The 27,421-nt window shown below is 42.3% G+C and overlaps 1 protein-coding gene across 2 annotated transcripts in view; it reads left to right on the plus strand.

Annotated features, from left to right (window-relative positions):
• prkcab (protein kinase C, alpha, b) overlaps window positions 1–27,421 on the plus strand; it is a 99,059-nt gene that overhangs the window by 19,524 nt on the left and 52,114 nt on the right. For both annotated transcript variants that reach the window (XM_073495366.1, XM_073495367.1), the window contains exon 3: window positions 12,482–12,564. In XM_073495366.1, coding sequence (XP_073351467.1) covers window positions 12,482–12,564 — 83 coding nt within the window. The remainder of the gene's footprint in view (window positions 1–12,481; window positions 12,565–27,421) is intronic.

The following is a 27,421-nucleotide window of genomic DNA, read 5'->3' on the forward strand; positions in this document are numbered from 1 at the left end:
GCGTATCTGTGTCTATGTCTGTGTGGTCGTGGCACAGAGCAGGCCTCCCAGTGGGAGTTGTCCAGCCTGCTCTTGTCTACTTGGCTGCTGTGCAGTACACTGGCCCCAGCTGACCCTGGATCAGCTCAGCAAAACACAAGGACGGGGAGCTTCCAATCACTGTGTCGACTGACTCACAATCAGCAAACACATTTTATTAAAATGTGCTTTATTCCCTTCTCCACCTTCCACCATCTTATTCGATTTTATACCAATCTCAGACACGTAATAGAAAGTCAGAGGTGTCTCCCATGTCTCTTCTATCTAACTGCGGGCACTAATTTAATGTAAAATGAATTTGTGAGTGTTGTTATTGAGGATTTACTACCTGGTACTTCATGCACGCAAAGAGCTACGATGAATCATCTCAATTTAGGTATCATGTTTGTTCAGTTGACTTCAGTTGGACTCCCATCACGGGGGTAGAACTGTGACTCATACTACTATACATTTACTACGATTCACGCAGCTCAACCTAAGCATCGCTGGAATAAAAATAAAAAATTCACTTCAATTTCTTATTAAATCTTGTGTCACTTTGATACTCGCAAAACATATTTGAATTGGACATCATGTTCATCTGACACATTCACCAGATCTGATGCGGAAGCCTCTGATCAGCAGAGGATCTTCAAATAAGTTTTAGTGAAAGCAGCTACCAGTTGTAATATTCATCTTGAAGTTCAGAATGAAATGAATATCCAGCAAGGCTTTGATCTGACCTAAACATTACTTTAATTCCACCTCAAGGGCGCTCTTGTATGTTTCTTGAGTGAACTGTGAAGTTTTCCTTTACTTTAAGCTCTGATCTTTGTGTGTCAGTGATTGAACAAGTTGCTGGGGCTTGTTTGAGACCGTTTTAGGTTTTTGGTTTGAGTCAGCCTCGTTAACAGAAACTTAATAATCTTGTGAAAAAAGATGTTTTGTCCATCATCTTCTGAGCAATGGGATCCAAAGTGAAGACGCATTTTCTGCCCAAGTTTGAACAGTTTTGGTTATTTCACGAGAGGATTATTTTTCAGAGCTGAGTGCAAAAGAAATTCAAATTGCGATTGTTTTGACAGATATTGCTGTTATGACAACTATAGGTGGCAGCATAATGGCTTAATGCTGCTCACTGTGATATATTTGGCTGTAGCAACTAGCTGTCATTAGCAAGTAGCTCAGTTAGCCATGGAGCTACGTAGCCCTATTAGTTGACGCCATCAAAACCTTATTAGACTAAGTAACGCGCTTGCGGCTTCTACATGTCCAGCTGAAACTACTGGGGCTATCACCTCTTGGGGTACAAACTGGTATTACGAGACAGGACGAGCCAGGGCTAGCTTGTTAGCATGCTAACTTCTGCAACACAGTATGCAGATGTCTTTGACATAACAACAACAGTTTATTTGAATTCTGTTGCTAATGAAACATTTGAGTACCTGAGGATGTGACTTCATAGAGTATAGAGAGATAAGAGACTACATCCTGCAACCCCCGATAGCATTAGAGCCACGTCCCACACAGCAGCCAAAGCTAATGTTAGCATACCTGTAGTCAGTGCTGAAGAGCTTAAACCTCCATGGACGATGACACTTTATCGTGTCAACAACCTAATATACATCTAATTAGCTAATAGTGTAGTATATAGTTAGTTGTATAATGTGTTGTCAGAGATAGCTGGGCTTTTTTCACTGTCTTTGTTGACGTTAGCTGAGCATTTTTACTAGTGTTAGCCAACATTTCTATACCAACATGTTATTTAGTAATGTAAAACAGTATGAGAGATTTTTTTCGAGCATGAAACCACTAGTATGTGATTTGCACACTATTTGCATGGAAATACTACCGCATGCAAGAACTGTGGCAGTTACGTCAACAATAATAGACCTTTTGACAACCCTAACCCTAACCCTTGCTTTGATATGGAGTGAGTGCGAGAAACAGTATGAGGCAAGACAAAGGTCAGGCGCAAACAACAAGCCGACATATTTGAGGAGCCGGCGTACCAACTGGTTTAGCTGCCACGTTGTATCAGCATCGAACATTTAGTCCTTTAACAGAGTTTAGTTGTTTGTATCTTATATAATCCATAGGTTTTGTCAACTTTTTAAACGTGTTTACTCACTGAATACAGAGCGTGCTTTGTAATTGTTAATTAAAGCACATTTTTCTATTATAGGTGTTTTTCTCGACCACAGAAGTGAGTTTTGATCAAGGTCACTCCTTTATGCGGAGCGATTCTTTTTCATCTCGCTGTATCTGACAGGAAAATCTGAAAGACGAGAGACCGAGAAGATGAAAAGCAAGACCTGTGAGAGAATTTGTGTGACAAAAAAAGAAGTGTCTTGTTTGTGTTTCAAAATGTCCTGAGACAAATTTAGCCTTGACTTCAATGGTCCCAAACAAATTAGTCTAGGACATGCAGTGCCGCGGGAGTGGAAGATGCTCTGATGTTGATGTGTGTTATCAGCCTGCCCCCAGGCACCAGACGTGGCTGTGACCTTTGTCTTTTGCCTGACCGCCTGCTCTCGTTGTGTGGGCTGCGCACAGAGTCCCCGTAAGCAAAGCCATCACCTGAGGCGTGTGACTGTAGTTGAGCTTTTACACATGGGTGTGTTTGCATGTGTGCTTCCTAACACCTCCCATAGACAGATAGCTGGTCTATTGTACGGTCTAATTTGGTCCTGTCTGTGTGCAGCAGTGTCAGCCTTCTGCATGGACCACAGCTAGCCAGACTCATTACATTACTACCACTGTGACACCTGATACACAGACACAGGGGGCTCTGTGCCAGACCACTGCAGGTGATGCATCACTGCCTGGACCAGATGCACTGAGTGTACTTGATGGTGTGTCTGTCTTGTCCGACAGAAATGTGCTTGTGTGTGTGTGTCTGTACATCTGCTTGTTGAAATGAGCGTCTGTGCGCATCTGTGCTCATATATAAATATCATAAATCTAAGTGCATAAATGTGTATTCATGTGCAAGTGTGTGTACACTTAAACCTGTGTGTTTATGTGTGTGTGCGTCTGTGTTCAGAGTCATATTTAATTCATGAGGCAGTATCACTATTTCCCTTGTGTGACTCAGACATGTCTGGCAGCCAAACACTCCCACCTGTAGTTCGGAATAATTGATCCAGTCCCCCTGCGGCCATTTCTTAATACAAACACTATTATTGCTGCAAAGAGTGTATTCATTCAGGTATTGTCTGCATATATATGTTGTGTGTGTTTGTGATAATACACGTAATGCATGATAATGCATGTTACATGCTGATTTCTCTAATGACATGACATCATAAAGTCTTAGAGGCTACAGTGAGGCTGTACTCAGGCACAATGGTTCCTTAAGCTAAATGCTAAAATGCTCACAATAATATGCTGGTGTTAAGCAGGTAGGCTAAAATGTTTACGACGTTCACCATCTTGGTTTAAAGGAGACATATTATGCTCATTTTCAGGCTCATCATTGTATTTTGGGTTACTACTAGAATACGTTTACATACTTTAGTGCACAAAAAACACATTAGTTTTCTCAAACTGTCCAGTGCTGCAGCGCTGTATTCCCCCACTGTCTGAAACGCTCTGTTTTAGCTCCTGTCTCTTTAAGGCCCCCTTCCTCCTGAATACCCAGTCTGCTCTGATTGGTCAGCTCACACACGCCTGAGCCAGCATCGCTAACAGCGACAGAGCAGCTGTGCTAAATCAATTCTTACATGCCAAACTAGCCACTAGGCATAAATTATGCAAATGTATGACTCGATGATGTAGTGTGATGTCACAAAGTCACAGAATTGAAGGCAGGACTACTGATGAGGCATTCAGGAACAGTGTTTTCTGTGGGAGAGAGGGGACTTTGACCTTTTGAACTTTCAAGATCTTTAAATGCATGAGTACCTATATAACACACTGAAGGGAAGGCAAAAAATGAAAAAGCATAGTAGATCTCATTCAACATGTTAGCATATAATTTAGCTAGAAACACAAAGTCGAGTTAAGACTAATGGGAAAAGTCATTAGTTTTGCAAGAATTTGGTCATAAATAGGGGATCAAAGTTATGATAATTCATCCTCTGGGGAACATGAAGGTCTGTACCAAATTTCATGGTGATGCATCCAACAGTTGTTCAGATATGTCTATAAGAACCCAAAATGTCAACCTCATGGAGGTGCAAGAGGAAAACAGAGGTCATCAAAGTCTTGATTTGTCCGTACAAAGCTTTATGTCGATCCATCTGGTAGATGCTGAGAAGTTTTCCCTGATAAGTGGCAACTATGTAGGCCAGAAGCGCGACAGGAAACATCAGAAGATCAACAAAACTATATGCTGCATTTAACTGGGAACCACAAATGTCAATCTCATGGTAGCACTTGTGGAAGTGTGAGAAGATCTCCCAAGTCAATCGGATTTTGGGGACCAAGGACGTCTTTCATCCTCTAGCATTCACGATATTTCAGTCTCGACCAACCATCGTCATCCTTAGCGCTTTGACATGAGCATTGTAAAAAATTAGATCTTTTGATAAGAGAGATTTATTATCTTGGGCTGCTGGTTTGAACCACTCAGGAGATGCACAAGAAAACACACTAAGTGAGCACGATTTTGATGTGTTTCACAGCTTAAACAGGCCTTGTGGCTGTTTGGTGTCTCTCTGATGGCAAGGGAGAAAAAACAAACCACAACACGCAGAAAACAAAACAAAAAAAACCCAGCGTGCTCCCTGGGGACATTGTCTTTTACTGCCTGTGTCTGCTGTAACAAGCTACCCAGACATGCATAATCAAACACAGATCTCTGAGGACAGGGAGCCAAGGTGATAACTACCATCTCCTGTCAACCTGCGGCGCCGTGTGGGAGGAGATATAGGAGGTGGGGTTTTCAACAGCATAAGTGCTGTGATGCAATCTGACGAGGCCAAATTAACGCTGACCTCCGACCCTCTCTCAACCAATCAGATGTTACGAGGTTCCCATATTCTCCTCTGTGAACACAAAGGAGTTCAGGGAGTTTGTGAAGATTGTTGTGTTTGCTTCATTAAAGAATGAGCTGTGACTCTGTAACTCAGTCCATCAGCGGTCTTTGTGAACGGCTTTATTGTTGCTTTCAAGGTCACATACCTACTGTACGTCTTTGTCCGCTATAGCATGCATTATTAAATGCATGTGCTGAAATTGAGTTTCCAGGCCTTTGTTGTAGCTGCGGCTCTGTTCATCTCCTTTCTCTGCAGGTACACACTGCTTGACGGTATACCCTATATCACACGTACGGCATCTCCCAAGGGTGGTGGGAAAAGGACAGGCTTATGTTGTGATGCCGAGGCAATGAGGAGCCATATTTCCGTCAATGTATTTTTTATGGACATTTTGAAGTAACGCATTCAAAAAACTTGATGGAAATGGCAAAATCAGAAAAAAAGGAAATGTTTTGCTCGCCTGACATGGTTTCTGCCTTCTTCATAAAGAGTTAATGCAGTTAGAGGGAGATTAAAAAAAAAAACTTTTTCCTAATCAGTTCTTACAAAGATGCAAAGATAACAAAGATAAGCCCTCTTCTTGTGCAATGCTATAACCGTTCTCTGACTGGAGAATTAGCGCCACCTACTGCTTATTTTGATGAACCAACTACTAATAATCGCTTAACAGTAGATGGATGGAGACAAAGCATTTGTTTGCATTTTCGTTTGCGGATTTTCTCAATATTTGGAAAAAGAAATGTGATACGATTGCATATAAACATGGCTGGTGTTGCCACAGTTTGTACCCATGAACCAACAAGCCGATGACGGGAGAGGCCTAGGGGGGCCTTTGATACTTGCTTGCAGGTCTAATTTACTGAATTTTACCTACTCTTACCACATCCAACATCTATTCTCAGATTAAAGTTTAAGACGCATTTTCCACCAAAATACTTTTACTTTTGGCTGCCTCATCTGAATGAACCTCCCACCTGTGATCTGTGTGCTCTGCTTGGGCACCAAAATAATGAGCAGAAAAGCAAAGTGAATCATTCACGGCCAGAAAAATATCAAAAGGCGGCTTTAATGGATTTCAATTTGGAGAGATCAACTGGAAGTCGATATAACGATGTTTTTTGAGTTTAACAACAGCAAAGGACGATCAGTGTGGTGCATCTTCATCAGGAAAAGGCCCGTTATGACAGGAGACAGTCAATCCCACAGAGTCTAGACACAGGTGGTGGTGGTGGTGGTGGTGGTGGTGGAAACCTGAATCATCCTGAGGGACAAGGTGGTGATGGGGAGGTGGTGGGTTACAAAGACAGAGTGATATTTAAAGAACAGCGTCCGACGACTGATTGGCAGGTGAAAAGATCATCAACCAGACACGGTGATGTCAGAAGAGTGAATGACAGAGCGATATCTTCCCTGCTGACACTGAAGTCTCATAAAATGTTCTATGGTGGTATTGGTATCATTATATTGGTCTATAGAGCGATATGTTCTGGAAACTCAATTGATTAAGTGTTTATATACAGTATATGAAAGAACAGAATGCCAGTGGACTAGGGAATATCATCCAGCACAAAATCAAAACATATTGCTGTGGCTTCTCTGGCTGTCCAAGCTGTCACTGAGTCACTCCAACTGTGGCCATCGATCTCCGTTAGTCCCTCGAGAGAGCTGGTGGCTATGGGTTACGTGACCCGGGGCTCTGGGAATCTCAGATCTGCCACTCAGCGCAGTGGCAGGAGTTCAGAGGTCGCACTGTTAAAGCCCTCTGGAAGAGACACAAAACATGCACGACGTAATGTTTATGCTTCTCTGATGATACTGGCATTGATTATGCGGAAATGTGCATTGTCATACACACAAGTAGCTCAGAGTATGGACATAGAAGAGGGTCGTTCTTATTTATGTGCAGATGAAATGTCCCAGTGTGAGAGGAGAAGGCTAGTGGAAGTGATCAGGACGGTAAACAACAAACGGATATAGTTTCTCTTTGAGCTCTATCAAAATTTGATGAGAACTCGACACACGCTGAAGTGAAGCTCTCTGCTGTATGCAGGTAACAGTCCCACTATTGGCCCATTGTACGCTTCTCCCTGTGGTTCCTCTTTCAGCTCGTTCCACCTCTCTCATTCAGCACTCGCACAGCGTCGGGAAAAGCTTTTCACTCATCGTTCACTGTTCTCTCGCATGCTCCTGAGATATGTCTTTGTGCTCGCACACAGACACTCCGCCGCCGGTTTATTTATAGTGTCCATTGGCCAGGTGTAGAGGTGTGGAGGAAATGTCTTCCCTCACTTCTCCACCACAGTGGGGTTCAGGACAAACTGTTCCAGCCTTGGCCAGAATCGAGCCTAAAAATAACCAAGAGAGGAAAACACACCCTCACCCTCACCCTCTCCTCTCCTCTCCTCTCCTCTCCTCTCCTCTCCTCTCCTCTCCTCTCCTCTCCTCTCCTCTCCTCTCCTCTCCTCTCCTCTCCTCTCCTCTCCTCTCCTCTCCTCTCCTCCTCTGTCATTCTTCTTGGCTGAAATGACAAACAATCTGCAGAAAGACCACAGAGCCATAACACGAGGAGAAACAGAGCGTTTTACAGGATCAGGAAGAAGCTTGTCTGTCTGCGTTTATATAAAGTGCGTGGCAAGAAGAGGGAGGCAATGAATTAAGAGAGTGAAGAGAAATGAGTGCAGAGACCTGGAAATATGTTCTCAATTTTCCACCTCTGCTTTTCCTGTCTGGAAAATCAGTGTTTTTTTTTAAATTAGTTTTTGGTAAGATGCCTGAAATAATGTTTGTGGTTTTTCGGAAGACATAAAAAACATCAGTAAAAAACCAACTCGTATTTTGTTGTGCGCATTTGAGTTCCCAGTCAGCACTTTCAACTGTAACGCCTCCTGAAGTCGGATGTCTGACTCAAAGAGTCGGACCTCACCAACCCTCAAAATCCAAGATGGCTGCTTTGCGACTCGACAGCTGTGAAAGCTGTAGAATATACTGTTTATTAGCACTTCTGTCTCGTCTGGTTGCGATGGTAATAATTACGTACGACTATTATCCACGCCCCTGGGGTGAGAGTCCTGTGACTCACCCACAGCCCTCCATTTGTCCTTCGGTCTCAACATTATCTTCGGACGTGCGCATACTCCTGCGACACTCATGCCGTCCTCTAGTGGTTCGACAGGCCTATTACATATTTAAGACTGGTTTGAACGAGGACGATGATAGCTTCCGGATCAGCCAACACAAATGCTTCTTCCCTGCAGCAGCACTCAATTTCCTACCTGACTTCACCTCGACAACACGTTGCCACTAATGTGATGTAGATGTCAGAGCACGACAGCTGTCTGAACAGATTTCACATTTCTGACTCCCTTCAAAACATCTCTGCCGTCATAGGAGCCCTAAACCCCTGTGGATTTGTTCCCTCCCTCTCCGCCTATTCAGCCATCCTCTCGCGCACTTCCTTCTTTTCCTCCTGTGGATCACAGATCAAAGCCTTGCTTCTCTTTGTGTTCGGATGCACTCTGGGAGCCCGGATCAATTGAATGTGTCTGGAAGGTATTGAGTTGAGGCTCTGCAGGTGTCCTGCCCTCTCCCTTATCTCCACCGCAGGCTTTTCATCTGGGCAACAGCACAGCATAATTCTATTAACGCTGGCTTGGTAGATTACCAATTTCACCAGATTAGCCGGGGCTAAACCCCACACTTTAAAGGATCAGGAGTGGAGAGCTGGGGATGGAGAGGTGTAGGAATGCCATCACAGTGTGTAGCAGTGTGCAAACATTGGCCTTACCTATACACACAGACACACAAAGTATGAATACAAACATTGGTTATGATGCGCTTTCTGCCTTCCACACAGTCACAAGACAGCGTTTGTGTTGTGTAAGCTGCTTTGTAATGCCAAAGCTCCTTATCTCTACGCTTATGCAATTAGGCTGGTGAAACAAAGCCCATAGTAATTAATCATAACATCCCTGACGATACAGTATGTCACTGTGTCACCTCTGCTCCCGCTGCCTCACACAGCTCTCCCCGAGAGGACGAAAACCATCTGGAGACACTTCTTACTACTTCCCAGTCAGATTTCTGTGCCTGAGTCATACGGAGAAGATTTATTATAGTGGCATTAAAACCAGCAAGAAAATAAGTCTTAATTAAGGACTCCTCCACCTCTTTTTCCCTCTGAGCAGAGGAGAGTCTGAAGAAACTTATGACGATTCAACCCATGGTGAGAGGTGTAAATATAAGGTGTGTGAGGCGTCTTCACAGCTTTCCTCCTGATTGGTCTGCATGTAACATCGCGTATGCTCCCAGAGCACCTCTGTGTTTCAGCAACTGCAGCATACTGGCTCCTGCTTCCTTAAGACAGCTTTTAGATTAATGTGTATCAGAGTGTGTGTGTGTGTGTGTGCATGAAACTAGACGCCAGGGATTATAGTCAGAGAGAAACACTGTCTCTGTCTTGTGTAAGTCTTGGTAAGCCTGCCACACACGCACACACACACATGCACTAACGCACACACACAGTCCAAAGCTAGATTTATCCGTTCCACCATACGCAGCTTAACGGCCCTTCTTCACCCCTGAACTGAGATCAGTGTCGAGTCAGTGTGCTCAGCTCCGCGCTGCACCACCAGCACACACTCAAGCTGGTCTGAGATCAGCACTGAACAGCGGCGGCGATGGACGAGTGGGTGTGTGTGGCTGAAGGTGTGAGGACGGAGGGTGAGGACGGACGTCACTACGCCTGTGATTCACTTTTTTGAAAACAGGCACATGCGGGGAGGAAAAAGAGAAAGCTGAAGGTTTGCACGGAGTTAATCCTGATGAGTGAAACTGTAAAAATACACAGCACATTTTGTGTGTTTCGTGCTCCTCCTTTACATGTAAAGCAAATGTTTGCTTAATTTCACTGACAGCACAGTGGGCAAGATGTGGGCTGGGAGGATTCAAAATTTGACTGCAGGGCGAGTCGGAGGTGGATTTGAAGTGGGAATGAAAGCTCTGAGGTCAATACCAAAACAGTTGCTAATGCACTTGGCAGTGACAGAGAGAAAATCTTTTTTTTTTAAGTCTTTCAGGAAATACAGAATGGTCTCATCTCTGGTTGCTCCCTCTGTTTCTGTCCTCATCTTTTTGAATTTATTTAAAGATCATTAATAAGGCTGCTTTTAGGAGTGCACAAATACATTCTGCTCCTAAGAGGGCCTGAAATGTCATGTAGGCTAATGGTGCTAGCCAGGGTTGACGGTTCAGTAGCATGAAATCCTTGTGAAATCCGAATCTTTTCAAGTCCCTTATTGAATCCACCAACATTTGAAAGAAAATACTGTTCAGAGTTTCAATTTAAGTCTCATTTTGTTAGCTGGTGAGTCATAAACAGAGCCATAAACAGGATCCTTTTAAATCCTACACACTGGACCTTCAATGTTTAATACTGTCTGCTGCATTGAAATACAGCTGCAGCCTCTTGATTATTACAAATTATTCAAATACTGTGTCGATGTGCTATGAGCTAAACGCTAACGTCAGAACGCTTACACACTAAAATGACACTGCTAGCATCCTGATGTTTAGCAGGTTATGTTTACCATGTTCACCATCTTAGTTTAGCACGTTTTCATGCTAACGTTGCTGTTCAGCACATAACTTAAGGGGAACGTCATTATGTCATATCCACCTTATTCCTAGCCAGCGTGATACATGGCGCCAGTTGTGGTCGAGAGTGATTGGTATGGCATACCATCGTTCTATTGCTTACTTATGTTAGCTCCACCAAGCACTGGAAGTGTCACCCGTAATTGTTTCCCCAGTTACCTCCCAAGTGACCTCCTCAGGAAACTTGCGGATAACCCAGAGTATTGGACAAACGTTTTGATATGAAACGAGAGGAAAGGTCAGGAGATCAACAAAATGATTAAATGATGACTGAATGTCAACCAAATTTCATTGCAATCCATCCAATGGTTGGTGAGAGAAAACTTTGGTTTTCAACCTCCTCAAAAGCCAAAGGATCACCAAAGTCGGCAGGACTCATTCATCCCATGAATGTTTGTACAAGCTTCCTGACAGTCCATCCACAGAAGCTGTTGGGATATTTCAGTCTGGACCACAGTGGTGGACCAACTGACTGAACATTATTACCATCCACAGACCCACGCTGCTACCGTTGCTGAAAATTCTCCACCCACACGGCTCCTCGAAATTCTCATCATCTGCATTTACACCTGTGCGTGGCCTGCTCCTGTACAATATGAAAATGACAAATGGCTCAGATGACAACTTGAGAGCATGGATAAATCACTTTGGGCTACTATTTTGCTGAGCTTTTGTATCCCCCTCCCTCTCTCTCTGCCTCATTTCTACTTTATTACTGAGAGAGATGAATTCATACTGTACGCTGCCACTGGCTCAGCACCACAGCGGTGGCAGGGGAATATCCATCTCTGACATACATACACAGACTATAGTAGGGTTGGATTAAGATTATGATGATGGAGAGAATCATTATGCTTAAAATACTGATGATGATACTATCTGTCTGAAATGGATGTAATTAACCGAGTACCATGATACAATAGAGCCTTTTGCATGGACAGTTGAACCTCCTGCTGTTTCTTGGACTTGTCGGGAAACTCAGTTCTGTTGTTTAACCGATGGCCGTCAGATTGTCTGGCAAGTGTGGCTTAGCTGGCAGATTTAGAGACAAATACCCCACAAATACGCCGTTGGTAGAGCACAGAAGTGCGCACAGAACAAACAGGCAGCTTGACAACAAGCGAAGCAGACAGATTGTGTGAGAATCAGAAAGAAGAAAGCATTTTAAATAATGGCATGGAAAAAATACAGTGAGAGTCAGAGTGGGAGTCATCTTGTGATCTAGCTGTCACAGATGTCCACGCTTTTTGCTTTTCCCTCCAGATCCACGGCAGCGTCCAAATGTAAATGCCAGTGTCGCTGACGTGAGAGCAGCGTCAGGTGTCATGTCGGCCGTGTCAGCGCTGAGTGACACTTTTGGTCGGGGCAGATCCCAGTTCACTGGGAGACGATGATGCAATCAACCCAGCAGACTGCACAGAGCCGACGGCTGCAGAACACACAAGATCATGTAGTGACATTTTCTGTGTGGGTGTGAGTGTGGGAGTGCATGCGAGTCTGTCTGTCGGTCTGCATTTGTTTGTGTGTCCATACAAGAGAGGCTTGTCAAAATCTCTCTGAGGTTGATTGATGATAATTTACATGCACATTCTCTCGTTTTTCTGCCTTTCCTCTTCTGTTGCTCCCTCTGTCTCTCGACCACTTGTTACTAAAACAGCAAACAGAATTAGGATATCATACTTAATGTGCGAGTGTGTTTATATTTTTCCCCTGAAGAGGCAGATTTGGCGGTTGAATGCACTTTATGTGCACGTAAGAACAAGGTCACAATGTTGTGTCATACTCTGCTGCTATAAAACTGTCTTCTCTCTTTTTCTCTCTTCTTCCAGTGTGCTGTTTTGTGGTTCACAAACGCTGCCATGAGTTCGTCACCTTCTCCTGTCCCGGAGCTGACAAGGGTCCTGACACAGACGTAAGTTGTCAGTACTTTATGCATAATCTGAGTGCATCTATCTGCTCACAAAGACACCCAACAGTACTTTTGATCAATAGCAGTACAGCATGCAGTATGTCTACGTTGAGGAAAATTGAAAAAGGGCAAAATATGCTTCCAAAAAGTAGGAATTGATATTATTATCCAGCATTCATGCACTGTGTTTAAAATATGGTTGCAGTTTCACACAAGAGTGACTGAGTGCAGAGTAGGACCTTTTCTTTTTTTGCCTAACACGCATCAGTGTGAACACCATTCATATGTCAGACAAACAGAGAAGCCAAAAAGCTGAGCTAAAAGCAAAAAAGCAGAGTTTGAATGTCTGCTGCAGATGGATAGAGCTCTGTGTCAAAGGGAGTCAAGTCTTTTCAACAAGTTCAACAGGAAACTAAAACTCTCCGGAGCTCACTGTGTGTAGGTGCACATTACTTCCAGTAAAATGTTGAAGGCAGCAGTTTTAGTGGAAGCGTTTGTGTAACGGTGAACATTGTAAGGGACAATCGGAAAACTGAGATTCCAGAAAAGATGATGGTGCCTCTCTCATCTTTACAGATTTAGGGCAAGAAAATCCATTCACACTGACCAATAATCAACACTCGAGACTATCAGCAATATGAGAGAAGTCAACCCTCTACCTGCAGTATATCTCACAGCTCCTCTGTTGTTGTTATCAGCAACTGTTTGCTTCCTAACATCAGGCGTGATAACGTTGTCCCTCATTAGCCTCCTCTCTTTCCCCCGAGCACATCTGATTCTGTGGGAGCAGGGTGGGTGGCGCTTTATCAGTGTTGGATTCTGACCTCTGTGCTCCCTCGGGATCTCTCTCCGGAGTGCATGTGTGGCCTCGCTGTAACAGTTGAACCTCAGGCTCCACTCCCCGCCGGCCAGGAACGGGTGTCTGTCCTTGGTTAGATAAGAGATGGAGGTCATGCACTGATGTCTGTGGACTTACATGCAACAAGCTTTATTGAGCCAATAACATGTGCAGAGGATAAGCCTCCATACTTTTCAATCAAACACAAAACGCCAATGAAGACGCAATCACACACCGACACCAGTATCCTCCAACATCAAGATCTCTAAGGTTTTAATCGCTCCGCTGCCTTTTGTACATTTGATTAACTGTAATGAAGATACTCTGTTCCGTAACATCAGAAGTTGTTTTAAAAAGCTTTTACCAAACTTTAATCAAAGCGATCGCTCCATATTGGCTTCGCCTCCTCATTACTCTCGCTCCTCCCAAGACGCCCTTGTTCATTTTCTGTATCACTCCTGAGCAACCTTCTTGTTATTCAACCATGCATCTCGTCAGCTCCGTCTGTCTATCTTCCTGCCTAACTCTGTCTTCCTGCTTCTCTCTTTTATCTCTCACACGCATACACACACACCTACATTTTTTTTTTTCTTTTGGCTTCAAGTACCCATTGTGAATTTTTGTCTGCCTGTTTTTGTGCCCATTATCTTCTGACTGGCTTCGAGTGAATAGCGAGCCCTTGGGGAGCAGACCTCTTTGAATTCCAAATGATGATACGAGACTAGTTCATACACAAACAGCAAAGCGCTTTTTTCCCTTTTAATTTTGTAAGTTTTCAACACTTTTCTCAATTAAAACAGTTTCTATGCGGCATAATTAAGTTGAACTGCAGACCAAACAGTCAACTCGCCTGTGATACCACCCGGTCTGTTTCCAGTGGATCGTGCACATGATGCTCAATGCTATCTATGTAGCATGTGTAGCATTACAGTTATGGTGACTGATTGTCGGCAGGTATCATTATAGTGTCTCAAAGGAAATAAAATGTGAATCCTAAAGGAACACTTCACTCACAAATAAAAAAATTCAGTCATTATCTACTCACCTTCGGGTGAAGTTTCGTAGTCCAGAAAGCATTTCTCAAGCTTTACAGCAAAACTCTGTTGCAGCACTCTCCTAAGCAACTGCAGTAGATGGGAAATAGCTCCATACAGCTCGTCTGGTGTAATCCAAGTCTCCAGAAGCCCCGAGTGCAAGATCGATTACTACATTACTACATGAGAACACACAAATCTTCAAGCTCAGTCTTCATTTTGATCTCAGTATGCACCTGCAAAGTTTCATGACTGCATCTTACACAGTTGTGATGCAATCATTTTGACTAGATCTGTCCATAGACAGACAGACAGACAGACAGACAGACATATAGACAACTGGAAAAACAATCAGAATTGCTTCCGTGATAGTTCCCTTAACAGCGTCATTTAATGAGTTGAGATCAGCTTAATATTTTTTCTACTGTGCATAAACACAAACATTACAGGGACAAACAGACACAAAGATAATTGTATAACATTTGCAGAATTAACAAGTAGGCCCAAATAATTAAGAATTTGTTGTAGACAACATTTCACAAACTTTGTAAAGTTTCTTCTAACTCTACAAGTCTTAAAATTTGGCGATTTCTTAAGGGAGTCTGGTGACTTTCTCTACGGGAGACAAAGAAAGTAGCCTTTTTTGGTTCCAATCTTTTAAATTTGACATGTTTACTGTCAGTAAAATGTTATCTTGTGTAAAATCGCTTCTGTGGTAGTTCCCGTAACACCTCATTTAATCGAGTTGAAATCAGCTTTTCAGACATTTGTCTATTGTGCATTGTTAAGGTTCTGAAAAACACTGCAACGAAAAGAAGACAAGCTGCCCGAGATTTCTAATTTTGTTATAAATCACAGCTTAAACTTTAAAAAATAAAATCACTTCTATTGAAGCAGGAGACTGGCTCGGTTTGCCACAACTTACATTTTACATTTTAATTGTCATTTATAACAACCAGTCCAACTGAAGACCACAAGTACTTATAGTACTTTTAATTGCATTTTTTAAATTTTTAGCTGGGCACTACAGTTTGTAGCACATTTTATGCAAACTGGAGCAAATAGTGTATTTGTTGGGGACTATTTTCTAATGGCGGATTAATACATATTTGGTGTGTTTGAATATGAACAGCAGCAGGACTGAAATTAAAGTACAGCGAACCTGTTAATCATCGCAATGAACAATCATGTCGCCCAGTGCAACAGTTCACCTTCATCAGATTCATCAATTCCTCGTTGGATCTTGACAGTAAGAAAAATAACAAACATGATCGGACTTATGCTGCAAAAATGAGTCGATTCATTGATTAATCGGCCTCAGAGTGATTGATGATGACTCACAGACACCAATCCATCCATCCCTCTCTATCACTATCCCTCCATCACGCTCCTCCATCCTCTGCTTCTGAATCAGCGTGGTGTCATGACTCTCTGAATCTGGCTTAAGGCTCGGGCACGGACAAACACACACACACATTGTCACTTTCTCTCTCACTCACACACCCTCTGGCCCTTTGCACTGTGGGTTGTGGGTGACCCTTGGGCCGGCGTCGGTGCGTGAATGGCGTCATCTGTCCGATGGCAGATGCTTTGATCCGCTCCCAGAACAACGTGGAGACGAGAGAGAGGTGTTCGCATTAGCATCTGACTGAAAAGTGCTCTCTCCCTCGCTCTCTTCTCTCTCTGTTTTTCATTCAGCACATTGTGAGGCGTAGGTGGTAAATAGTGCTGTATTATCAGTCAAGGATCACTCTGGAAGCAGTGAATGAAGGTGACTCATCAATAGAGAAACAATATGGGTTTCACAACCAGGTTACATGAACATAATAGACCGAGATCTTTCACCATATCAAGCTCTTCTAGAACATTCCCCTTTCCTTTTTCTAATATTACTTCATTTCAGTGACAGATTTGTTTGCTGTGACCGGGGAGATTATGCTTTACATGGCTGTATTGCTGTTATTCTCCTTCAGCAAATCCTCTTTGCAACCATCTGTCTTTTTTGCCCTATTCATTAACAGCACTGCTGCAGAGCGCTTGCATGTGTTTCATGTAGTTTAGATGCCTTCGTTTTTTCATCCCCAGCAATGTGTTTGGTTTATCACGTGTGTTTGTCTTACTGCAGGATGTTTTTCACATATTTGTGATATTTGAAAATTTGAGTGTTGTGGAGATTTAGTGTCTAGGACAGTGGTGGACTCGGTGAGCAGAAACGTGTGATACATTTATAGTGAACTGGAAGTTCACCAGTGATCTAAGATGTAAAAAAAATACTGTGTACTGTTTCAAGACATTTCTGGCCCAAAGCTGACTTGACCATGTGCACAATATTAAAGTCTCTTCAGTGTTGTGAAATATTCAGCCCTCCGAGCTTTGGAAAAGGTTAGATTATCAAGCACAGTGACTGAATGTGTGGAAGAAAATGACAATTCTCTGCAGATTTTGTTTTTGTCAATTAATCTATTAAAGGTGCACTATGTACTTTTGGGGAAGATGTTTTAATCAAAAGAGAAAGATCTTCATTGACTGATATTTCATGACTGAATAAACTTGATAAAGAAGCTGACCTTAAAGGGGCACTATGTAGTTTTGGAGAATACATTCAAACTAAGAATTTGAATATTTACAATATCAATGAGGTAATAATACATAATCAGAAATATTTATCTTTTCCATAACCGAATAAACAAGAAAATAAGGTCCCCAGAACACTTTTTCAGGCTAGAAAGGTGGCAGGGTCCGCCAAATATAGTAAGTAAGTAAGTAAAACAGTATGAAACTGTTTTGTCCTTTAAGGTCAGTTTGCTTATTTTGTTTGGTTAGGCATAAAAAATCAGTCAATGAAGATCTTTCTCTTCTGATTTAATTAATTAATTCATTAAAACTGATCAATTTCTTCCACAAAACTACATAGTGCACCTTTAAAGGACAACACAGTGTTATTACTTTGTTTATGTTTGCTGGAGAAATATGAATTACTGAACTGTTGGGATTGAAATACAAATCACTTTTACCATATACCCCACAGGCCCTCCTGAATCACTTTTTTTTATGGCTACGCTACTGCTCAAAGTAGTCAAAGTGGAATGGCATGGAGCACAGTCAAGTACAACACTAATAATGTGATGAAAGTAATAAAATGGACCACAGCTTTATTATTATTAGTAAGCCATCAATCAGTTGACATATATTATACTCTTTATGTATAGTGTGAGCTAAGTCTTTCCTCCATGACGGAAATCCAGTGCCAGAAGAAGATAAAGAGGCTTCTGCTGACAATGAAACTGAATTCCTCGGACGGCACCAGTTTTTTAGTCCCACATGGTCCCAGCTTGACAAGCATCCTAAAATCCTTCATATTGCCAGGAACACATTCCTTCTGCCTAAAACGAGCGTTACACACAAGGACGCAAGCCAGCACTCTTAGCCACGATCGCTACTGTTGTTTTCTCTGCGTTTTTAATCCCTTTGGCTCATGTACAGTGTAAATACGCTCCAATTCAAACTCACATTTTCATTAACCAAAATCCAACATTTTCTTTGCAATCACACACTAACCCTTATACAAGGAAGGACACAAGCAAATGTATTGCATTTAATGCCGAATTCACAAGAAGGCACCAATGATTTAGAGTTTGTTGCAGCTATTTCACTAAAGTTTGTTAAATTTCTGCTCACACAACAACTCTTAAAATCATGCGATTTGTTAAGGGAGTCTGGGGATGTTGCGGTTACTAGTTCAGCGCTTACTTGAAACGAACTGCGTGCTTACAAAAACCTCTGCTGTGAACATTGGCAGGTTAAGAGAGCCCAAACACGTAACTTGCATCACAGTGAACCACATGGAAATCAGACAGTGTGTAGTCTAAAAGTGTACAGTCAGAAGTGGGGTAACGTGTGAAGCCTCTCTTAAAAACTCCTCATCAAGTATCTACATAAACTACTACAGCCCCGCTCCTCTCTCTGTTACTCATTACATCGGCACTCAGGCCTGTTGACTCTCTGACTCTGCTGAAACCGACACCGGTGGCTTAATTGGAATGACGAGCAGAGTGAGATGCATCGTTAGCCACTAGGTCCTGTGAAAATGAGGATACCGCTAAAGAAAGGAGAGGAAAGCAAGCAGTGATTCGGCTACATTTTTTATTATCCCTAAAAAAAAAACATGTAAGTCATCTCCACAGTGCCTACAGAAGGTTTAAATGGGAAAAGTTGCTGATTTATTACTTTGATTTGTAATCCGCTCTCAAATAAGACATCACCAACTCAAAATATGAATTTATGCCCTCAAGTAAAAAACATACTCTTATTTTATCTTTTGAAAATCTTTTTTAAAACATCCTTTTTCATCAACATCCTAATAGGAGGGGAAATTTTTTATTTCCAATCGACACAGAGGGCAAAATTTTAAAATAAAACCGCTTGCAAAAGACCGTCCAGCTCAACTTTTTCCAGTTCAGTAGTTATCTATCAGCTGTAAATGAGGTCATCTGTAATACAGCTGCAGTCTGTGTGAGATTACTGGAGGGAGGTGCAGTTCAGGTCTGAGAAACTGTGATCAGAAAATTATGCTAGGAAGAGAGCGTACCGGCTCTCCCAAAACTGAATCATAAGTGCTTCTGGATGAGCTAAAACGGCACACTGAGGAGTGTGTGTGTGTGTGTGTGTGTGTGTGTGTGTGTGTGTGCAAGTGAATTCAACTAATCATGGCTGTGTGGTGCAGAAAGGACAGTCTTTCCATGACAGTGTGAGAATTATACAGGGGGTGGAAACAATATCACCTGAACAGTCTAATGCAACAGCGCACAAGAACTCTGCAGTGAATCCCATGTTTGAAAAGGTTATAATGTTCAGAGTTAGTTGAGACTGTGTGATAGAGGCACTGGCTAAAAGTAATGTGATAATAATAATGAACTTTATATATATATTACTTTTTTTTTAACTAGGCTGCAAAGTGCTTGGAAGCAAAAAACAGCTGATACACTGCCAAAACAACAGAAGCTTCATACAAAAAACAAAATAACTCATAACATTCATCTAATATATATGACTTGAATTGAGGCTGCTGAAATCACAAGAGGGGAAACTTATAAAATAAAACTGTCCAGAAATGGCACTCAAACAGCAAACCGTGATTGGCTGCTGTAATTTTATCATTAGGTGAGGACATATAGCACAAGTTAACATGTTTTAAATTTTTGTTTTCGATTAGTTTAGTTTCAGTTCCAGAGTGGTTTTGCCTGTTTCAGTTTAGTTTATATTGTTTGAAAATGTAAAATGTTAGCTCATGTTTCATTACCTACGTTTTTTTTAAATATGGCGGCAAGATTGAAAAAGTTCTGATTTACAGTCCAAACACAACACTTTGTGAAAGCTTTAGACTCACAGTCATGGAGACCTCTAGTATTAATAATGGTATAAACTAGTGCCTCCTCATGCCTGCTGTGTTCACAAATTTGACCAAATGTCAAAGTTCACAGTCATCTTCCACAAAGCAGGCGATGACAAATCACAACCCACTAGTTCTTATGTTGTGTTTGCTGTCAGTGTTGGCTCTCGTTATCGGTCTGCGTTTAATTCTGACTAATTCTGACTAATATTTCACCGCTGCTCCTTCTTGGCCACCTTTTCCACTGAATTTTTAATTTGTCCTGATGACATGAATATGAGCACGCAATCAGTCACCGCACGTCTGAAATCCCAGAGGAGCTCATATTGTTGATGTTCCACTTATTAGTGCAGTAATAATAATTTAAAAAACAAGATGGCTGCCTGGTTTATTGCCTGGTGCACAGCACCTGTCAACTGTCATCTGCCCACTGTCAACCTGAAGGAGCGAGCCAGAGCATCACAATGAGTCAGATGAAAAGTGTTGAGCTGCTGCATGTTTCTGCATCACTTTGACACATTGACAAGTGGTGAGCTGAAACAGGGAAAATCCCTTGTTCCTTCCCTCTCCCGGTCCTGCTGTCGGCAGCTGTGACAGCTGAGTGTTTTCTTTGTTTTGTCACCTTTAAGAGGCTGCAGCTTCTGGCCTGATGAGCATTAATGTGGCTCTGGGGACATCTGTCCTCTCTTTGCTCTAATCGGGTCACTAATTAAAATGTCTTTTAGACTTCTCTCCATTCTGTCCATTCTTTCTCCCCCAACATCAAAAAATGCACATTTATTCTCTTACATGTACTAGTTATCCATCAATCTAGATTGTTTGAGTGCGAGTTGCCAAATTTTGGAGATATCGTAGGTGGAGATATCTGCCTCCTCTCAAATATAATGGAACTAAATGGCACTCGGCTTGTGGTGCTCAAAGTGCCAAAAAAAAAAAAAAAACATTTGAAAAGCTCAACCAGAAATCATGACCCTGCTACTCAAAAAAATCCATAAACCTTGTTTTTGGCAATTATGTAGAGCCTATTCCCTCCTACAGAACTACACCCAACCTTATCACCACGCAGAGGGAAGCATGCATCTGCTCATGGACGAGAGGCTAGTTAACTTAGTAGAGTAGAGACAAGAATCTAGACGGATGAATAACACTACAGGTAAAAGAGAAAATGTGTATTTTTGATTTTGGGGTGAACTGCCGCCTAACCCCAACATTTTACTTTTAAAACTCTCTTCCTGTGCTCAGATATCAGTGATTCCAGGCCTGCTTCATGCTTAACACACATCAGTGGCCTAGTCAAGTGTCCTGGTACCATTAGCCTCGGCTGATAGCATACAGTAGCCCACACTTCCTCTGCGTCGCGCACCATTACCCGGCCGGTCTCGAGCCATTACCCTCCCTGCAGCTCAGCTCTAACCTGCAGCAACAGCTGGGAGAGTGAGCCAAGCTGCCCGCTGCAGCAGCTTACACAATGTCAAATCTGTCCACATGTCGATGCTGAAGTGCACAGAGAGCAGATTAGAGCTCAGAGTCAAGCTCGGCCTTTCAACACGTGCTCCAACAGGAGCAGGCGGGGGGCGATGAATTAGCTTGACGATAACTCTGTACAATATGTAAATCAGAGAGGTCAGCTTAAAAGAAGAGTGTCTGTCAGTGTGTCGTTAACCCAGAGGAACAGATCGGTCTTCGGGTCACAGACGTTACGGTTATGTAAGACCGCTACGCTGGGACGCTGTGGACACGAGGACTTCAGTCAAAAAATCACAATCTGTAAGCAACTTCACTTTAGGCTTAGCAGATGTCCCAGACTCACACAGCCTCCGGTAATTCACACAGATTGCAAATACTTTTTTTTTTTTTACATTTATTACTACTGTTGGTTTAACTGCTTCTGATAAGTCAGAGGATGATGTTTCTAGAGACCAGATTTAGTTTTGCTATTTAAACACTGCTTTTAGTGTTCGCTGTGTTTTAGTTTCAGTGCAACATATTGCTGATACATGAATGCACTAATGCACCGGGGCGACTCCACTGGTTGCAAAAAGAAGTCTGATTTTATCCAAGCTTATGAGAAAATGATCCTACTTCTCACTTGATTTATTACCTCAATAAATAGTTTACTGATGAGTTCATGGTCTCAGTCATTAGTTTCAAGTCTGTCTAACACAGCATGATGTTCATTTTGTGGATTATAGTCCCATTTGGAGTAAAATTGACCATAAAGCAGGGTATGCTTTAGGAAGTGACTACCGTGCTTGCTACCACAGCATGTCCTCGTCCAAATATGGTCACTTTTGGCTCAAGAACACCAAGCTTTTGGCCTCCTGATGGCTTTATTTTATTTTCATAGATGCATCAGTTCTCAAATATGCCTATCCATCCATGTCTTTCCATTTATCAGACTAGGGGGAAACTTCCTTTGTTTTCACATAAAAGTCAGATTTCACACTGAGCTGATCAAATAAAGTAGAAGGACAAGCTGCTTGAAAGTATTTAGAGATCCACGTATACAATACAAAGATGTGCCTCCAGCTGTAATTTGAATTACAGAAGGACTAGAAAATTGGTTTTTGGTTGTATTTATTACTTAGGGTGGGGGTACCCACATATCTGGTCCGGTGAGGATTAAAATGCCTCCACCTCCCCTTGAGAATTAAACCCAGTTGAAATGGGACTTCAAGTTATTTGTACAAAAAAAACCTAGGTAGATGTTTTGTACCTCATCTTAAGTTTCTGCAAAAACTCTGGTCATTACGTAGACTAAGAGGAAAGTCCTGCTCAGTTGAGTCAAGGCAACCATCAGTTATACAGTTTATATATATATATACTTGAGTTTGGGTGAAGTTTGTAATATGAATTCACAGCATGCCATGTTTGTACCCTGCATGTAAACAGCATGAAAACTCATGTTTTAATTATGAGAAATCAATAAGCTTGAAAGTCTCAGATGTCTGAACAGCTGGAAAATACGAGCGATGACATAAGCTGCTGATTTAATCACAGATATCAGATTGCAATCTGCAGTTATTGGTCTCATGCCTGATTACATAAACCAGTGTGTCAGTTAGCTGATGAATTTTGGGGCTTGTTGGAGACACTGAGGTTTCCACCTGCTGTCTGAAGGCAGGAGACAGTAGGCAAAGTGCTCCTGTGTTGCAACATGTGGACAGAAAATGTCTGCTGTAGGAGTTATTTTTGTCTTCATACGCTGCCTGGCTTTTGTGTGTGAACAAAACATAAACAGGAGTGTACTATGTTGTTGCACACACCTAATTACACAGTAAATGTGTCGAACTCATCTTCTACAGTGAATGCATCCTTTTATTATTGTCATCCCAGCCATGTTTACACCTCTTTCTGTGCTTGAGTGCGAGTGCTCGGAGATGTAATACACACGGTGTCAGACGCTCTCTTTTTAATGCTGCTTACAGGGTGTGCAAATGAAAACATGACACGTTGCCTAAATGCAGCACGTCTAAATGCTGGAGTGTGAAGAACACTGTTTGCGTGACTGTCCCCAGGCTGAGCTGCAGAGAGGAGGGAAACACTCTGTCGCCTCTCACTCACAGTCTGCGTCTCCTCGCCTCGGGTCTCTCTGCCCTTATTATCTGCTGTGCAGCTCGACTCGTGTCTGAAAATGGCCACCTTACCACAACACACACAGTGGGGCATCTTTGCTGTCGCGCGGCCACCAGCTGACTTGTGCAAACGCCTGCCGCTGTTACAGCAGCGCCGGCCCTGCACAGCAGTGGGTGGGGCACGATTTTATAAGGTCTGAGCCAGTGGGCCAATAAACCTGGAATTTGCCTTTCACAGCTCAGGATGTTTTCGTCTGTAGTGATTTATTATTCTCTCATTTAGGGCTGCGACTGACTATAATTTACATTATCAAAAAGTTAATCATTGAGTCTATAAAGTAAAAATGCTGATCATAATTAGCCAGAGCCAAAGGTTAAGTCCTGAAGGCTTGTTTTGTCTGAACAACAATCCAGAACACAAAATTGTTCAATTTTCATAGATATAACAGAGAAATCAGTAAAGGTTTTGCCATTTATGCCTGATAAATGACTAATTATCAAACTGAATTTTGCTTAAAACAGCAACTTCATTGATTGTGTTGTGACTGTTTCCATATTGTGATTAATGTAGCTGGCTGTTATGGTAATTGCCTGTTAAGTCTTCAGTGTGTATCTGTGCAGCCTGGTGAGGTAGTTTGCCTTGACAGACAGTAGATTGTGTTTATCTTGCATTTTTGTCAGGTCAGCATATTTGTCTGCAGTCTTAAAGCCACACTTGTCAATCAGAGCCTATTGTTGTGATTCTGGGAAGCTGGAAAGTCAAAGTTTTGCATTAAAGTTTGCCCCATCTCTAGTAGCACCATAAAGCATTAAATGTCTTTATTAGTGGGACTCCACTGTGTAGTGTTTTGAAGCCTTGAGTCCGGTTGGGCCATCTTGTTTAGTGTTTTTTGGACCATATTTTACAAAATGAACTTCCTGCTGTATTAAAGAAGACCTGAAACTAGCGATTGAGACCATAAACTCATTAGAAAACTGTTTACTGAGGCAATAAATCAAGTGAGAAATAGGCTCATTTTTATCATAAGCTTCCATACAATTGGACTTCTTTTTGGAACCAGTGAGGTCCCCCCCCTGCCAGCCATTAATGTGTGAAAGCTGGATATGGCGACGCCACTCAGACTTGCTGAATAGCTCACTTTGAGATGAGTTCGGCTACACGGTCAGACTGAAGCTGCACTGTTACTTCAAAGCAATCTTTCTCTGCACCAACATACTTAAATAAAACAAGAAATATGGCTCCTCGGAAGAAAACATGTTCAATACTGTGATTATGTAACACCAATGTGCGTGTGTTCATATCTACTGTATATTTGTGCTTGCTCCAGCACGCGTGATGAGTAGATATATTCCTTTTGCTAATTAACAGTGCGGCTCATTAAAACCCCCTCGCAGGCTGACAATGACAGAAGCCTTCTGCCTAAATAAACCCCACAGACCTGGACAGCAGAGGGAGGAAGTGTGAGGCAATTAAGACGATAGAGAAGTTTTACTCGAGAGCTTGAGCGTAACGGCTGGCTCAGACCGTTCCAGTGCTAATAAAGTTTAGAGATTGTTAAACGTTCATGAGCGCAGCAAAACGCGACATAATAACAGTGGACATTTGGATGATTAAAGCTGCGGGCTCGTTCCAGCCCACGCAGCTGATATGTTACACACAGGACGCTTGGTTTCAAATCTTGTTTAGGTGAAAGAGTCAAAGAGCCGATGGAGAAAATGTTTCCCCAGTGCAGTCGGCTCTGTAATTAGCCTCCCAGTTTTTCCAACCTAGTGCGACCAATGCATTTGTAAGGGATAGTAATTAAGGCCTCGATCATCTCGGAGATAAACATAGATACTATTTCACCAAAGATAGCACCATTCATCTCGCTTATCAACGTGCCCCGCATGCCAATTATGTCCGACTTCCTCGTGAAATGTTAATTAATGGGAGTAGGTCATGTCTTTTAATAAGGGGAAATGGAAGTGTGCTGATATTTTCAGAGAGGAAGGAAGAGCAGCTACAAAAGAGAGGCTTGCAGAAAAAGAGAGAAATATCAGGCGGGTGAGCACAATGAGAGCAAACAAAAAGAGTGTGAGGACTAAGCAAAGAGAAATTGAGACATCAAGCCAGAGGCAGGTCGGGAAAACAAGAACTAATATGAAAATTTTATTAAATTAGGAGGAGTTTAGGAGGTCTTCTTTTGGGGAAAAGAACAGAGAGCTGCTGTACTTCAGGTCCTGGTCTTTAAAAGAAGAGAAAAGTAGGAAGAGGAGTGGATAATGAGGACGGACAGGAGAGAGAGTGGTCAGAGGGAAGAAGGAGCTCTTCAGGAGGGACAGTGAGAAATGTGAAGAAGGAACCAACACACGGATGTCAAGCAGAAAATCTTTAACATCGTCACTTCTCCTCACTTGAACCTGGAGGAAAAGTGGAGCAAAGGGGGACGTCTGGGAGCTGAAGGGCGCTTGTCTGCCTGAAGAAGTGATGGAGGAGAAAAGGGGGAGGAGATGCATGAGAGGAGAGACAAGGAGGAGGAGGATGTGGTTTGTAGTATGTCGTGTGTGAGTCAAAGGGCCAATCCCTGCCGGGCTGTGATGAACAAGAGGAGGAGCAGAAATCGGGGCACAACGGAGATGCAGCATAATTAGCTTAGCCTGCGAGATGAGGCTCATGAAGAGACCAATTGGCCTGTGAGTGGCCTTAAAGTCTGCACACACACATGGACAGTTACTGAAAAGAGTTAAGGGTGATGATGATACAATGCGATGGTTGCCAGTCTTGGTGTGTTCTCCAAGTTGTGCATGTGTGTTTACCTCCTGCTGTGACGTATGGTGTGTGTGCGCGTTTGCCAATCGTTCTGCTCCCTCCTCTCAAGCATTCGGTCCTTCACAACATTTCTCTATCTTTCATCTCTTCTTCTGTGGTGCAGAATCAGACAGCGAAGAGACATCGTCATTGTCCGACATCTATTCATAGTTTCGTAGCTTGTGTCACTCCTGTGTTTGATCATGTTTTGGCCACCGACGTTGAGTTAGATAGTCTTTTGTTACTAAAAATAAATCAAAAAAGGGTGGAGTGGACATGTAACCAAATACCACTACTCTCCTTTTTTTTTTAAATCTGTAAACCTCGCTGTGTGGAGCTGATTTTGGTCACTTTTCTGTGAGGTAGCATGAGGTCAGGGGTTGCTGTGGCTCTAAAACTGAGTGACTGTGGCTGAATGAATCTAAAGAGCATTTTATTGACATTGAGGAAGAAAGTGTATTTAATGTGGATTGGTCGTATCGATCCAGTGCCCTATCCCTACTTTACACACAAGTACTGTATGTCCAACAACAGTTTTTACAATTGTGTTTTAAATACAGAAAAATAAACTGTTTACGAGGTCTTGTGGTGATGAACCTTAACCTGAACCTGCAGCTCTTCTCAGCTCCAATGAGCTGTCAAGCAAGTTTCAGCTAACTTTTTAGCTGTCCTCTGGCAGCTTCTCACTGCTCTCATAGCATATTTTTTAGCTGCAAGCTACTTTAAGTCATTCTCGTGGACAGATAAAAATAATAAAATTAGTCTATAAAATGCCTAAATGGGTTGCCAAATACACATGGGCAGCTGGTAATAATTCTTGGCAGACCACCCAAGTAAACTGTATGTGTAGGAAACACTGATATTTTTGCCCTCTGTACGATGTATGATCAATATTGCCAAAAATGCCATAATGTACATTAAAATTTGACCATTTTGTGACACTTACATTAGCAGTTGGTTTTAGTCTATGCTGTTTTTTTTAGATTTTTTCCCTGACATGATCAGGATAGCAAAATATGGATCCTACGTCTTACATGACCTCTTTTCAGAAAATCATTCTTGGTGTAGACTATGATGATGAACGTGAATCAACATAGTCTCGTTGGTTCTCATTCTCCGCCGACTTGGATGTGGAGCTTAGGTATGCTGTGTTCACGTCAAGTTGTCTTGAAGGCACCAGTAAGCTCAGATATTTTTCTTAAATACGTGTTCTGCAAAATTAGACATGTATGCCTA

This window comes from Pagrus major, chromosome 23 (assembly GCF_040436345.1).
Source record: "Pagrus major chromosome 23, Pma_NU_1.0".
NCBI classification, from domain to species: domain Eukaryota; kingdom Metazoa; phylum Chordata; class Actinopteri; order Spariformes; family Sparidae; genus Pagrus; species Pagrus major.